Source organism: Eptesicus fuscus, chromosome 9, assembly GCF_027574615.1.
Source record: "Eptesicus fuscus isolate TK198812 chromosome 9, DD_ASM_mEF_20220401, whole genome shotgun sequence".
Taxonomy (NCBI): domain Eukaryota; kingdom Metazoa; phylum Chordata; class Mammalia; order Chiroptera; family Vespertilionidae; genus Eptesicus; species Eptesicus fuscus.
This window is the reverse complement of record NC_072481.1, coordinates 17,864,256-17,881,087: the sequence shown is the minus strand read 5'-3', so window position 1 is coordinate 17,881,087 and position 16,832 is coordinate 17,864,256. Positions and strand designations below refer to the sequence as shown.

Sequence of the window (16,832 nt, the reverse complement as noted above, 5' to 3'; positions counted from 1 at the left end):
AAATCATATCAAGTATCTTCTCAGATCACAGTGGCATAAAACTGGAAATCAACTACAATAAAAACAACCCAAAGAAATCAAACACTTGGAGACTAAACAGCATGTTATTAAACCATGACTGGGTTACCAAAGACATCAAGGAAGAAATAAAAAACATCATGGCAACAAACGACAATGAAAACACAACAATCCAAAATCTATGGGACACAATGAAAGCAGTCCTGAGAGGGAAGTTCATAGCTCTACAAGCCTACTTCAAAAAACAAGAAACAATGGTAATAAATTACCTAACCCAACAACTCAAAGAGTTAGAGAGAGAGCAACAAGATAAGCCCAGTGTAAGCAGAAGGAAAGAAATAATAAAGATCAGAGCGGAGATAAACGACATAGAGACCAAAGAAACAATACAAAAGATCAACAAAACCAAGAGTTGGTTCTTTGAAAGGATAAACAAGATTGATGGACCTCTAGCCAGGCTCACCAAGAAGCAAAGAGAGAGGACCCAAATAAACAAAATCAGAAATGAAAGAGGTGAAATAACAACAGACCCCGACGAAATACAAAGGATTGTTACAAAATACTACGAACAACTCTATTCCAACAAACTGGACAACCTAGAGGAAATCGACATATTCCTAGAAAAATACAACCTTCCAAAACTCAATCAGGAAGATTCTAAACAGCTCAACATGCCAGTAACTATGGAAGAAATTGAAGCAGTCATCAAAAAGCTTCCGGCAAACAAAAGCCCGGGGCCAGATGGCTTCACAGGAGAGTTTTATCAAACTTTCAAGGAAGAACTAAAACCTATCCTCCTCAGACTATTCCAAAAAATTCAAGAGGAAGGAACACTTCCAGGCTCCTTCTATGAAGCCAGCATCACCCTAATACCAAAACCAGATAAAGACAATTCAATGAAAGAGAATTACAGGCCAATATCCCTCATGAACATTGATGCCAAAATCCTCAACAAAATTCTAGCAAATCGGCTCCAGCAGTACATCAGAAAGATCATACACCATGACCAAGTAGGATTTATTCCAGGAATGCAAGGATGGTACAATATCCGCAAATCAATAAACGTGATACATCACATAAACAAATTGAGAGATAAAAATCACATAGTCATATCAATAGATGCAGAAAAAGCATTTGACAAAATCCAACACCCTTTCTTGATAAAAACTCTCAACAAGGTGGGAATAGAAGGCTCATACCTCAACATAATAAAAGCTATTTATGATAAACCCACAGCAAACATCATACTCAATGGGCAAAAACTAAAACCATCTCCCCTAAGAACAGGAACAAGACAGGGATGCCCACTCTCACCACTCCTGTTTGACATAGTACTGGAAGTATTAGCTATCGCAATTAGGCAAGAAGAAGAAATAAGAGGCATCCAAATTGGAAAAGAAGAAGTGAAGCTGTCCTTATTTGCAGATGACATGATATTGTACATAAAAAACCCAAAAGATTCCATCAAAAAACTAATAGACTTAATAAATGAATTCGGCAATGTAGCGGGATACAAAATTAACGCCAAGAAATCTATGGCTTTTCTATACACCAATAATGAACTTACAGAAAGAGAGACTAAAAAAGCAATCCCATTTACCATCGCACCAAAAAAATTAAGATACCTAGGAATAAACTTAACTAAGGAGGTAAAAGACCTATACGCAGAAAACTACAGGACACTGAAAAAAGAGATAGAGGAAGAAGTAAACAGATGGAAGAACATACCATGTTCCTGGATTGGTAGAATCAACATCATTAAAATGTCCATACTACCCAAAGCAATCTACAGATTCAATGCACTCCCCATCAAAATACCAACAGCATATTTCACAGACCTAGAAAGAACTCTCCAAAAATTCATCTGGAATAAAAAAAGACCCCGAATAGCTGCAGCAATCCTCAGAAAGAAGAATAAAGTAGGTGGGATCTCAATACCTGATTTCAAGCTGTATTACAAAGCCACTGTTCTCAAAACAGCCTGGTACTGGCACAAGAACAGACATATTGATCAATGGAACAGAATAGAGAACCCAGATATCGACCCAAACCACTATGCTCAATTAATATTTGACAAAGGAGGCAAGAACATACAATGGAGTCAAGACAGTCTCTTCAATAAATGGTGTTGGGAAAACTGGACAGATACATGCAAAAAAATGAAACTAGATCACCAACTTACACCATACACAAAAATAAATTCAAAATGGATACAGGACTTAAACATAAGACGGGAAACCATAAAAATACTAGAGGAATCCACAGGCAACAAAATCTCAGACATATGCCACAAGAACTTCTTCACTGACACTGCCCCTAGGGCAATGGAAGCTAAAGAGAAAATTAACAAATGGGACTACATCAAAATAAAAAGCTTTTTTACAGCAAAAGAAACCATCAACAAAACAACAAGAAAGCCCACTGCATGGGAAAACATATTTGCAAATGCTATCACTGATAAAGGTTTAATCTCCAACATCTACAGGCAGCTTATGCAACTCAATAAGAGGAAGATAAATGATCCAATAAAAAAATGGGCAACAGACCTAAACAGAATATTTTCAAAAGAAGACAGAAGGAAGGCCAAGAGACACATGAAAACATGTTCAAAGTCACTTATTATCCGAGAGATGCAAATCAAAACAACAATGAGGTACCATCTCACACCTGTCAGAATGGCTATCATCAACAAATCAACAAACAACAAGTGTTGGCGAGGATGCGGAGAAAAAGGAACCCTCGTGCACTGCTGGTGGGAATGCAGACTGGTGCAGCCACTGTGGAAAACAGAATGGAGTTTCCTCAAAAAACTGAAAATGGATCTCCCATTTGACCCAGTAATCCCACTCCTGGGAATATATCCGAAGAAACTAGAAACACCAATCAGAAAGGATATATGCACCACTATGTTCATAGCAGCACAATTTACAATAGCTAAGATTTGGAAACAGCCTAGGTGCCCGTCAGCAGATGACTGGATCGGAAAACTGTGGTACATCTACACAATGGAATACTATGCTGCCATAAAAAAGAAGGAATTCTCATCATTTGCAGCAACCTGGATGGAATTGGAGAACATTATGCTAAGTGAAATAAGCCAGTCAATGAAAGAAAAATACCACATGATCTCACTCATTTAGGGATAGTAAAGAACATTATAAAATGGTGAACAAAAAGATAGATACAGAGACAGTAAAGCATCAAACAGACTTTCAAAGTACAGGGGGAAAGTTTGGGAAAGGTGGGGGAGTTATGAAATCAAACGAAGGACTTGTATGCATGCATATAAGCATAAACAATGGACGCAAAACTCTGGGGGGGGAGGGCATGTGTGGGTGTGGGGTGGGGGGGTAATAGTAAGATATGTACACATATAATACCTCAATAAAAATATTAAAAAAAAAAAAAGAAAAGAAAACTAATACAAGGTAATGCTGAATGTAAACTGTAATTGAAAAATAAATTTTTAAAAGTTACCTATAATTACTAGTAATATTTTCCTGAACCATGAGAATAAATTGTCAACCTGATGACCCATCACTTCCAAATATTTTAGTATGTAATTCCTATAAACAAGGACATTCTCCTACATAACCTCAATATAGTTGTCAAAACTAGGAAATATTTTCTAAAATATATTCTTATTGATTTCAGAGAGGAAGGGAGAAGAGAGAGAGAGATAGAAACATCAATGATGACAGAGAATCATTGAACGGCTGCCTCCAGCACACCCCCTACTAGGGATTGAGCCTGCAACCTGGACATGTGCCCTGACCAGGAATGGAACTGTGACCTCCTGTTTCATAGGTTGACACTCAACCACTGAGCCACACTGGCCGGGCAGGAAATATTAATACATACTGCCATCTAACCCCCAGACTCCATTCAAGGTTAGCCAGTTTCAAAAATGTTCTGTATAGTCAAAGGATCCAGATTAGCATCACAAGTTTCATTTAGTTCATGTCTCTTTAGTCTTCTTCAGTCTGGAACAGTTCCTTAATCTTTGTTTCATAATCTTAACCTTTGGAAGATGAAAGAGAATCATTGATCGGCTGCCTCCTGCACGCCCCCTATTGGGGATGGAGACCACAACCCAGGCATGTGCCCTTGACCAGAATCAAACCTGGGATCATTTAGTCTGCAGGCCTATGCTCTATCCACTGAGCCAGACTGGCTAGAGCCATGGCCATCTTCTTCATCCTACTCAGGCTTCAACACCCTGTATCAGGTACCACCCACATGGGTGCCCTCCACCCGATGCAGGCCTTAGCCCCATGTGGATGCCTTTCTCATTCTGCTTTACCAACTAACATATGACGGACTTCTTCATCCTTTATGAGCTCTGACTTTTCATGCCAGGCTGCACACTCATCCCCATGAACACTCTCCCCACCCTGCTTAGGCCTGAATATCGCCAGCCAGACTGCCCTTCTGCACGTATGACTATCTTGCTCTGTCCCACCTATTGGTTTTAAAACAAAATTGTTTGAGGAAGCCTTTTCTGATTATAAAAACCATACATGTTCATCGTATAAAATTTGGAAAGTATCATTAGGAACACAGGAAAAAAAATCTCCTATAATCCCACCATCCACAGACATCTGTGCATGTAAATATAACATTTTCTAAATGTAATACCATATATCAAACTTAAAGTATTTTTAACTTAAAATTTTAAAGATCATGGCTTTTCCCAGGTTTTCCAAGACTCTTGAAAGTAATAACAAATTAGCTGGAAAGAGATTAGGTATCTCTAAACCATTCAGAGTAGTGTCATGAATTTATTAAATACCACCTAATAATTTACTTCTTGAAAGTACTGCAGCCTACGAAGTGCCTAACCAGGAAGCTTTGACACTGGTTAACTCTTGCTCATTAAAAAGGAAAGTTAGAACAAAGTTTCCCTGTATTTATTTTGAGCAAGTGGGGTCAGGATATATAGCCATTCAGTGAGTTCCAATGTTATGTGACAGACGTTTAATAATGTTTCTTACATCTCTTAATTAAGGACTGTGATTTCAAATAATTAAGGGGGACAACTGACAAGTCCTACTATCCATAAATGGAGGGCAATTAATTTTTAAAGCTTGATGTGTTCGTGTAAATTTAAAGTGTTAATTATAGCTTCAAAGTCTCTGTCTGGGCACAGGGCCATTACTAAGAGTTCCATGTAAGTGGCTATCTCTGCCTTATCTGAGGAGCAGGGTGGTATTTGTGCTTTTCCATGCCTAGTAAATGCTTCTGCCCAAGCAGAAGTTTCCTTGGATTGGTTAAAATGTCATGTTGTTGGGCATAATTAAAATCCCCATTTGGCCCTAGATGGTTTGGCTCAGTGGACAGAGCATCGACCTGCAGACTGAAGGGTCCCCAGTTCGATTCCGGTCAAGGGCATGTACCTTGGTGGCAGGCTCGATCCCCGGCCCTCTCACATTGATGTTTCTCTCTCTGTATCTCTCCCCTTCTCTTTCATTATCTAAAAAATCAATGGAAAAAATATCCTCAGGTGAGGATTAACAAAACAAAAAACAAATCTTCTATATATAACCAATTGGCTTTCCGTTTGTGAGGGTTACAAATTGTTCTAAAAAGGAGGAAGTAAATTCCAAGATGACAGACTGCAAAATGTTCTAGTCATGGAGATCCACTATTGCTCAATCTACCCGTGTACCTAACAGAACATCAACTGAACCATATCCATTGGTCCTCAGATCATTTCACCTTTTGGGGTTTAAATTCTGTTAAGTTCCAAAGAAGTGTCCTCTAAACCCAAACTCATATTCATCACATCAAATAGGGATAAGAATTATCATTATCCTAGCAAACATCTGAATTCTCACTGTATACTAATCATTATACTAAGCACTTTACATGAACTTTATGGTTTAACAATCATAAAATTCACATTATCAGCCATATTTTTGAGATCAGAATACTGCAGCTTAGAGCACTTAAGCAACTTACTAAGAATCACAAAGCTAATAAGGAATGTGTCTGAATTCAGAGTAAGAGAGCCTGACTCCAGAGCCCATGCTTCTGTCTTATTACCTAACTCAGTGGTTCTCAAAAACTTTTTTACCTCAGGATCCCTTCCTTCTCTTAACTATTATGGAGGACTCCAAAAAGCTTCCCTTTATGTCAGTGATTTTCAACCAGGTTTAAGCCTAACATATTTAGATTTAAGGCATCAATCATAATCTGACACCATCTGCTGTTTGGCTACACAGCAACAGTAAAATATTTTCTTTTACTATTTTACTGATTGCCCAAGATTATACTATCAATAATAAAAATTATTTTTCAACTAAAAAGAGCATTCTCCTACAATCCTGACATTCTAACAAATCAAATTACATTAACTGATTGTTTCTTTCTATTATTTGCCTTTGCATGGATATATGTGTGTGAATATATATATTTTATACATATAAAATTTTCTAGAATCACAATCGGAAATAAGAGTATTAAAAATATATTTAAGGATAATGTAAGATCCTTAAGTTATAATCATTAACAAGTTGAAAATGGTATATTTAGGGGGTCCTAGATATTAGTGTTTCTTTGGAAATAGGTGACCCCATGAGAATAGGGTTATTCTTACAAGGGTATTGCTATATAGGTTGTAGACTTAAAATCCTTATGGTTCTCGTGACTGATGTACACTACAGGGGCAATAAGGCAGCCAGAACTTGGGCAACTTGAGTTAAAGGTCTCTTACTCAAAGCATCTCAATGCATGCAATCCTATTGGAACCACTCCGAGGAAAACAAGATTGTTCAATGTCTAGACAGAATACTTGTTAGTACCTATGTAAAGCCTATAAGACTATTCTGGATTTCTCAGCAGTGTGACCTTCTGGAACATTGTAACCTACTCATGCCAACCATAACTCAGGGTACTAACTCAAGGCCAAGATCAGACATTCACCTTAATATGCTAAAGCAGCTTGCAAAATTTAGTTACAGCAAGTCAAATATGGGATGTATAGTAGAAAGAAACACAAATTATATTGGCACTTTAATATTAGCTAACATTTATTAAATTTTTACTATGTAAGACATTGTATTAAGTTTTTCCATACATTATCTTTCCTAATCCTATCAACTACCCTATTTCCTCTGAGATAAATAATCTCCACCAGACATAAAAACTTGAGGCTCAGAGGAATTAAATGAATGATCCAAAGTCCCAAGGCCAGGACCAAGCAGAGCCAAAAATATAATCCAGCTCAGTATGACCATAAATCCTGCTTTTGATCAATGTATTTTGCTACCTCCCAACATTACCAATTATTTCCATGAGGAAAAGCAGTAACTTTAATGAAGACTTTTAAAAATACCTCCAGGGGTTTCATGGGCCCTCTGAAGTCTATCCATGTATATAGACCCCAAGTTAAGAAACCTTGCACTAGAATCTCAAGACACTTAATATAAGTTTAAAATGTGAAAAAAATAAGGTATAGCAATCCTATATAATAAAAGGCTAATATGCAAATTGACCAAACAGCAGAACAACTGGTTGCTATGCTATGATGCGCACTGACCACCGTGGGGCAGACACTCAATGCAAGAGCTGCCCCCTGGTGGTCAGTGCGCTCCCACAGGGGGAGCGCCACTCAACCAGAAGCTCTGAGCTATGCTCACGACTGGTGAGCTCAGCAGCAGTGGTGGGAGCCTCTCCCGCCTCCCGCCTCCCACCTCCACGACAGCGCTAAGGATGTCCAACTGATGGCTTAGGCTTAGGCCCACATGGGGAGCAGGCCTAAGCCGTCACTTGGACATCTCCCAAGGTCTCCCAGACTGCGAGAGGGCGCAGGTCGGGCTGAGGGACACTTGTCCCTCCCCCGCCCCCAGTGCATGGATTTTGTGCACTGGGCCTCTCGTAATATTAATAGCTACCATTTATTGAGCATCTACTATTGCCAGAGACACTGTGCTTAGTACTTTACATATATTAGCTCATTTCGTTTTCTCCTACAATGCAGCACCCATTTCTCTGATGAGAAAACTGAGATCAGAGGACTTAAATGACTTAATAAATTGGGAGGGAATTGAGCTCATGCTGACTCATTCTATGGCACCAGTTCCCACTAAAGCAAACAGCAAATTAAGACCAGGTAAAGGGTTTAAACTTACTGCCAAAACAAACACAGAACAAACCCTGGAGACATATTTACCTGTATGACTTATGCAGTTCCATGACTTTCTCTTCAAGTTCCTTGGTCTGATTTGGGGCCAGTTTAAAATCACTAACATAATCCGCACCATGGAGTTCAGGGTCATAATCGCCCAGCTCAGACTGGATGGTATAAGAACCTAATAATGCTAAAGTTGCAAAGGAACATGGCAGACGTCCTGCAACTATGTCTTGTCGAAGTTGAAGACATAAATAATACCTATAGCCAAAAGAGAAAAGATGTTATCATGTCAGCAACAACAATTACAAAATATAGAGAGAGAAAAAAGAAGAAGAGGGAAGAGAGAAGAAAAAAGAGAAGAGAGGGGGAAAAAGTGATTAAGTAAATATGAGATAATATTAATAATTGTTCAATCTAGGTAGTGGGTTTATGGTTGCTTCTTGCACTGTTATTTGTTCTTTTCTGTGTGTTTGAAAACTTCCCATGTTTTTTTTTAAACTGTAACTATGTTGGAGTCATTGTTGGAAAGAAGTTTAGAAAGAAAAGAGGGAAAGTCTGAAGGGAGGTAAAGAAACTAATGATTTGTTAAGTGCAGTAAGAACCATACATATATTAACTCATCTAACTTTCACAAAAATAATTTGTGAGGGAGGAAATTATTGCTAGATTATAAGATGAGGAGTCAGCCTCAAAAGGTAAGCTTGCTCAATGTTAGGTAGTAATAAAGGCTGGTTGGCTCTGAAATTGGGCCTTTTCATACTGCTTTGCCAAATGTAGACATTGCCCTTCATATTCAAAGATGACATTATTGATACATTTTCACTAGAATATGATCAGAAACTTTTTATCTTATGTTTAATAGCTCATCATTTTCCTTCAATTCTGAAGAGAAATTCCCAGAGTTTATGATAATGAGAATTACTTATTACATATTTAACTATTAGTAAATTATTTACCTTGTTATATCTTCTGTTAACTGTGCTGGGTCAGGTGGATAAAATTTTACATTAAATGTGAAATTCCAAGGGATACCTGTAAAAATAAGTGCAAAAAAATTTTATGCTTATGCTTAAGTTTCTGTTAGAAATACCTAAAAATATTCTACTTTTCCTTTTTTTCCCGAGATTTTAATATTTTCATGCTTTGTAAATGAGATATTTTTATAAAATTTGTTTAGATACCACTTAATAGGTAAAGTCAGAGGGTCTAATTTTTCTTTTATTCAACTTAATATAGTTTTATTTACAAAAGACTAAAATATATAGGCAAAATAATAAGAATGAAACCATCTTATAAGTAGACATGTTTATATCAATAGTTTTCAAAATATGATCTATATACTACTATGGGTGCTCAGAGGTCATATGAACGATACATGAATGTTCTCTTCTGGCATTAGCATTATTATTTATTAGCATTATTATATAGGCATACCTCATTTTATTGAACTTTGCTTTATTGCACTTTGTAGATGTTTTTGTTTGGTTTTGGTTTTACAAATTAAAGGTTTGTGGCAACCCCGCATCAAGCAAGTCTATTGGCACCATTTTTCCAACAGGTTTAGATGATGGTTTGCATTTTTTAGCAATGAAGTATTTTTTAAAATTCTTTATTGATTAAAGTATTACATATGTCTCCTTTTGCCCCCATTGACCTCTCCCTGGCCACTCCCACCCTCCAGCACATGTCTTCACCCCTCTAGTGTGTGTCCATTGGTTATGCTTATATGCATGCATACAAGTCCTTTGGTTGATCTCTTAACACCCACCAACCCTCCCCTGCCTTCTCTCTGAGGTTTGACGATCTGTTCGATGTTTCTCTGTCTCTGGATCTACTTTTGTTCATCAGTTTATGTTGTTCATTATATTCCACAAATGAGTGAGATCATGTGATATTTATCTTTCTCTGACTGACTTATTTCGCTTAGCAAAATGCTCTCCATGTCCATCCATGCTGTTGTGAATGATAAGAGTTCTTTCTTATTTACAGTAGTGTAGTATTCCATTAGAGATGTACCACAGTTTTATAATCCACTCATCTGCTGATGGGCACTTAGGCTGTTTCCAAATCTTAGCTATTGTAAATTATGCTGCTATGAACATAGGGGTGCATATATCCTTTCTGATTGGTGTTTCTGATTTCTTGGTTATATTCCTAGAAGTGGGATTACTGGGTCAAATGGGAATTCCATTTTTAGTTTTTTGAGGAAACTCCATTCTGTTTTCCACAGTGGCTGCACCAGTCTGCATTCCCACCAGCAGTGCATGAGGGTTCCTTTTTCTCCACATCCTTGCCAGCACTTGTCGTTCGTTGATTTGTTGATGATAGCCATTCTGACAGGTGTGAGATGGTACCTCATTGTCGTTTTGATTTGCATCTCTCAGATGATTAGTGACTTTGAGCATGTTTTCATATGTCTCTTGGCCTTCTATATGTCCACTTTTGAAAAGTGTCTATTTAGGTCCTTTGCCCTAAATTTTGGAGATTAGAACTTTATCAGATATAACATTGGCAAACATGTTCTCCCATGCAGTGGGCTTTCTTGTTGTTTTGTTGATGGTTTCTTTTGCGGTGGAGAAGCTTTTTATTTTGATGTAGTCCCATTTGTTTATTTTATCCTTAGTTTCTATTGCCCTAGGAGCTGTATCGGTAAAGATATTGCTCTGATATATGTCTGACATTTTGCTGCCTGTGGATTATTCTAAGATTTTAATGGTTTCCCGTCTTATGTTTAAGTCCTTTATCCATTTTGAGTTTATTTTTGTGTATGGTGTAAGTTGGTGGTCTAGTTTCATTCTTTTCTGTCTAATTTTCCCAACAACCATTTATTGAAGAGACTGTCTTGACTCCATTATATGCTCTTGCCTCCTTTGTCAAATATTGATTGAACATAATGGCTTCGGTCGATTTCTGGGTTCTCTGTTCTGTTCCATTGGTCTGTTCTTGTGCCAGTACCAGGCAGTTTTGAGAACAGTGGCTTTGTAATAAAGCTTGATATCTGGTATTGTGATCCCTCCAACTTTGTTCTTCTTTCTCAAGATTGCTGCAGCTATTCAGGGTCTTTTTATTCCATATGAATTTTTGATGAGTTTGTTCTAGGTCTATGAAGTATGCCCTGTGCCAATGCTCTAACCACTGAGAAAACTGTCTAGGGCTGATTGCATATTTATATTAAATACATATAAATATTAAATACCTATATTAAAACATGTTAAATAGATATTTATATTAAAACACACATATGTAAATACATATTTATATTAGAATACATGTTTGTGTGCACATATATACACTCAAAACATCTCTGAAAAAAACACAAGGAATCGGTTAAAGGACAGAGGTAGAAGAGAGATTTACCTTGTACTATTTCATTTACATCTTTTAATTTTAATTTTATACCATATATTTTATATTGCCTATTTTAAAAATTAATTTTAAAAACTATATGTAGCATAATACATACATTATATAATACATAACGATTTATAGCATAATTGTATTTGTGAAAGGTGGAATCTACATATGCCTAGAAAAAAATCTTACAGATTATACCAATTTAATAGTGCTTAAATCTGGAGGACAGGATTAGGGGCCTTTTACTTTTTCCAGGATTAACTTTCATAATGTTGAAATTTTTCACAATGATTAAACATTACTTGCATGATGAAAAATAATTTTAAAAAACTTTTGCAGCCCTAGCTGGTTTGGCTCGGTGGACAGAGCTTCGGCCTGTGGACTGAAAGGTCCCAGGTTCAATTCCTGGTCATGGCACATGCCCAGGTTTCAGGCTCAATCCCCAGTGGGGGGTGTGCAAGAGGCGGCCGATCAATGATTCTCTCTCATCATTGATGTTTCTATCTCTCTCTCCCTCTCCCTTCCTCTCCAAAATCAATAAAAATATATATATTTTAAAAAACTTTTGCAATAGATAAATATCAATCTTCTTTCTCTTTGGCTAAATGAAATGCTTACATTTTGATTCCCTATTAAAGTTTGTTTTAGGAACACAGTTTTTCTTTCCTATGTTGAAGTAAGGATTTTTTTATTCTTTTTGTAATTTAAGAAAAATGACAAACACTTGAGTTTTTTTCCTTAGCAAAAGACTTTGTTATAGCCAGAAAGATAATCTACCAGATATTCTTCTCTACTTATTATAAACTGTTTTAACATTTCTTCCTAAAGAGTCTTCTTGTATAATCATTTGTTCCTGAGTAAAATTGAATATTAAAAGTATTTTTATTGAAAGGGGCTAGGAGTTAAGTTTTTCTGGTCATGTTTCAAATATGCTGAGTACTTTTTTGACTTAAATTTTAAAACAAAATTTTATAGGCTGGGAGCAAATATGGAGAGTTGCTAGTTCAAAGGAGTATTTTATTTCTCTGTCTTAAGAAATCTTAATATATAAAAAGCCAGGGGATGTCACGACCAAAACAACCAGACGGACGACCGAACAGCAGGCTGCATGGGGCGACCAGGCCGGTAGGGGGGTTAGTGAGGGATGACAAAACGACTGAACAGCAGGCTGCATAGGGCAACCAGGCTGGCAGGGGGGCAGTGAGGGGCGACCAGGCCGGCGGAGGGGGGCAGTTGGGGGCGACCAGGCTGGTGGGGGGAGGGGGTGTAAGAAGCAACCAGACTGGCAGTTGGGGGTGACCAGGCTGGTAGGGGGAGGCAGTTGGGTACGACCAGGCCAGCGGAGGGGGGCAGTAAGGGGCGATCAAGCCAGCGGCGGGGGGAAGTTAGGGGCAACCAGGCAGGCAGGAGGGGCAGTAAGGGGTGACCAGGCCAGCAGAGGGGGGCAGTTGGGGGTGACCAAGCCAGCAGGGTGGGCAGTAAGGGGCAACCAGGCCGGCAAGGGGGAGGGGCAGTTAGGGCGACCAGGCTGGCAGGGAGGGCAGTTAGGGGCGATCAGGCAGGCAGGCAGGTGAGCAGTTAGGAGCCAGCAGTCCCAGACTGGAGAGGATGCAGGCTGGGCTGAGGGGAACCCCCCCCCCCCACTGTGCACGAATTTCGTGCACTGGGCCTCTAGTATAATTATAAATAGGATCTAAAGGAAAACATTTCACCATAATAAAAGTGTTTTCTTTTAAGAAACAAATAAAAAAAAATTTGTTTCCAGGTGATTAAAAGTTAAGACTTCTAATCATGATGAATAACATCTTTCAGTTCCTAGAAGCTTCCTCAAAATAAACTAAATTAAAAGGACATCTAGTCACAAATGGAGTGTTGGGGAGAAAGTCTCTATCCTTTAGCCATCCCATTGGGCCTAGCGTTATAAAATACCAATTATACTTTATTGACCTAGAAATATCTATTCCTAAACATTAGTTGGAGCAGGGTGTGCAGCAGTAATATGTTCTAGAGGGTTTGAAGCTAGGAGAAAGCCAAAATGTCAAAAGGATCATTGGCAAAGAATTCTTATTATCTATTCTTATACTTTAATTTGGAAGAAGAATGTTAAAAAGGGACCAAAAGAACGATAGAGAGGAAAACATGGAGACAGTTAGAATGCAATAGTCCAGAACATTTTAAAAGGAACAGGACCAGGCAGCATACTCCTAATTGAAGGCTGCTACAGTTTCAGTCACTACCCTTTTGAGAACTGACTCCCCTATCCTTTTTCCCTTTTCATCTTTGTTCTTTTCCACCTTCTGATTCTCTCAACCATTCTTATCTTCCCCAACTTTGCCTAGTTGTAAAAAAAAAAAAAAAAAAAATCATCAAGATCTGACCTACATCTCAACAGTGTCCACCACTGCTGTATCTCTCTATTATGGAATCTCCTCCTTCCAGGGGAAGGCTTTATCTCAATTTCAAAGCCATCTACTACAGTCAGGATTCTAAAGTGACCCACAGCCAGAAAATGGTTGGAAATCCGCTGACCTACTAAAAGAAAGAATTATACAAAAGGCAATATTTACTTACCACGAACCTGCTTTTTTATTTCTTTGGCAGAATCCAGCCATGTCTGTAAAAAGAAGAAAACACATTCATACAGATTTCCAAAACATAAACAAGGGAGTGCCAGAAGCAGAATTATTGACCATCTTCAAACAGTGCCTCCAGGTCAACCTACATTTCCAATATTCTTGTATTAATTTCACATAGCATAGAAACATGAAGCAGAGAAATATGAAGCCAGTCAACTGGGCTGGAATCCCAGCTCCACTACTTCCTAGCTGAGTGTCCCTGTTTAGGCATCTCTATACCTCAGTTTCCTCATCTATAGAATGAAATATTAGTAGTGCCTATCTCATAGAGTTTATGAAGATTAAATGAATTGATATATGTAAAGCTCTTAGTAAACAAGAAATGCTAAATAAGCACCTGTTATTTTTATTACACTATAAAAACTAGTAGAGACCTATAACCAGAGTTATTGACATCACCCAGATCTTATTTTTCCATCTTTTCTAAGTCAGCACAGCATCTGGTACATGGTTCGTACTCAGTTAATGATTACTGAATGACTATTTGGTTTCCCCTGACTATTCTTGTCCACATTAATCTCTCCCTTCACTGTTTTCCAATCTCACTTAAAATCTGCCCACCACTGTGGTGAACCATACAAAATAATTGTACGTGAAAAGAGCCTCACCCTTAACACATCTTTCATAGGCTCCTTGGGAAACGTTTAAAGACAGAAAGTTCTAAATTGAATTGCTTCAAAGATTATATTGACATAAGATGCATATAGAAAAGTACATAAATTATCAAAGCAAATATATAACAACACTAGAGGCCCAGTGAATGAATTTGTGCACAGGTGAGGGCTGGCTGGCCCCGCCCCAATCGGGATGGGGGAACTGATCGGGGCTGGGGCTGGCCGGGGGGAGGGTCCGCGGGAGGTTGGCCGGCAAGCTTCAACTCTGATAGGGATAGGAGGGCCGATCGGGGGCAGGGCCAGCCTGGGAAAGGGGACCTCGGGTGGTTGGCTGGCTGGGGGAAGAGGTCGCGGGAAGTTGACAAGCTGGCCCTGATCCCCCTCCTCCTGAAGTGCATGTCATAGTGACTGGTCATCCTGGTCATTCTGGTCGCTTAGGGTTTTATATATATAGATTACCAGCATCCCAGGAGCTCCTCTCACACCTCTTCCCAATCCCTCCCCATTCCCTCCACTAAAAAGTTTAAAATTGAATTTTAGTGGTATTTAAACAAGAGAAGTAAGGTGTTCCCTCTTCACTCTCTACCAACAAGGGCAAAGCACAGGTGACCATCCCATTTGCCCCACCAAAGAAATGAGCTTGAACACCACAATCTTCTATTTAACTGCATACCACTTTAACTGTTATATAAAGACTAGAGGCCTAGTGCACAACATTCATGCACTGGGGGGAGGGGTCCCTCAGCCCAGCCTGCACCCTTTAGCAGTCCAGAAGCCCTCGGGGGATGTCCAACTGACGGCTTAGGCCCGCAGTTGGATATCCTTAGCGTTGCCTCGGAGGCCGGAGAGGCTCCCGCCACCACTGCTGAGATCGCTGGCCGTCAGACTGGCTTGTGGCTGAGCAATGCTCCCCCTGTGGGAGTGCACTGACCACCAGGGGGCAACTCCTGCATTGAGTGTCTGCCCCCTGGTGGTCAGTGTGTGTCATAGCAACCGGTCGTTCACCATTTGGTCGATTTGCATATTACCCTTTTATTATATAGGATAGTCACTATAACAGACAATAAGCACAAGAGTGAGGACTAGTTTCCTTTTATCTCCCCTGCTTCCACAATTACTACAGCTGATTAAGAAATATATGTTAAAAACAATGCAATATAAAATTAATCTATAGTATAAAACTAGGCACATATTTGTCTAAGCCCTGTCAGAAAGGGGGTAACCTGGGTGTTTCTTCTTTGTCTCTCATTAAGACCAAAGAACTTTAAGTTGTTTATAGACACTATAGTGCAAGTAATCTAGGTTTCACTGCTTACATGTTTTAAAAAGCCACATTTAGACCGGCTGGTGTGGCTCAGTGATTGAGCATCAACCCATGAACCAGGAGGTCATGGTTCAATTCCTGGTCAGCGAACATGCCCAGGTTGCGGGCTCTATCCCCAGTAGGCTCCATCCTGCAGGAGGCATGCAGGAGGCAGCCAATCAATGATTCTCTGTCATCACTGATGTTTCTCTCCCTTCCTCTCTCTGAAATCAATAAAAACATATTTTAAAAATAAATAAATAAGTCCACTAGTGATGTCAACCCAAATCTTCCAAGCAAAAGATAAGATCCCCAAAATGGTCTCCCTACTCTGCAAGTATGTTTACAAAATTTATTTTAGTCTTTCTCATTTACCAGACAATAAAGACACAATCAGAACTGGCATTTGCCCTTCAAAGCCAGTCATGAATCAATGGAACACAATCCATCCTTTCAGAGAACTATAAACTAAATTCCTCACACTCTTAATGTAATATTCATTATACTGGTGTTTGCTATTTGCCTTTGAAAGGTGATTTTCCCACTCCTAAGGTAAAATAATTTATCCACACATTCATCTATTACTCTCTTCCTCACTCCCTATTGTAAGCCAGACTGGATGGCTCCTAGTTCCTCCAATGCTACTCTCTCAACTCCAGGCCTTTCTCTCTCCACTTCATTAGCCCATTTTATCCTTCAGGTCTCAGCTTAGGCATCAGCTGTCCAGAGAGGACTTCCCTGGCTACACTCTCCCATGACGTCTTGTACTTCCA

General features: G+C 38.9%; 1 protein-coding gene across 8 annotated transcripts in view; it reads right to left on the bottom strand.

Moving 5' to 3' along the window:
• The window catches only part of EPB41 (erythrocyte membrane protein band 4.1), a 136,936-nt gene that overhangs the window by 68,577 nt on the left and 51,527 nt on the right, over nucleotides 1–16,832 (bottom strand). For all 8 annotated transcript variants that reach the window (XM_054720933.1, XM_054720937.1, XM_054720938.1 and 5 more), the window contains 3 exons: nucleotides 14,078–14,120; nucleotides 9,109–9,184; nucleotides 8,192–8,410 (listed from right to left, as the gene is read on the bottom strand). In XM_054720933.1, the coding sequence (XP_054576908.1) occupies nucleotides 8,192–8,410; nucleotides 9,109–9,184; nucleotides 14,078–14,120 (338 nt within the window). The remainder of the gene's footprint in view (nucleotides 1–8,191; nucleotides 8,411–9,108; nucleotides 9,185–14,077; nucleotides 14,121–16,832) is intronic.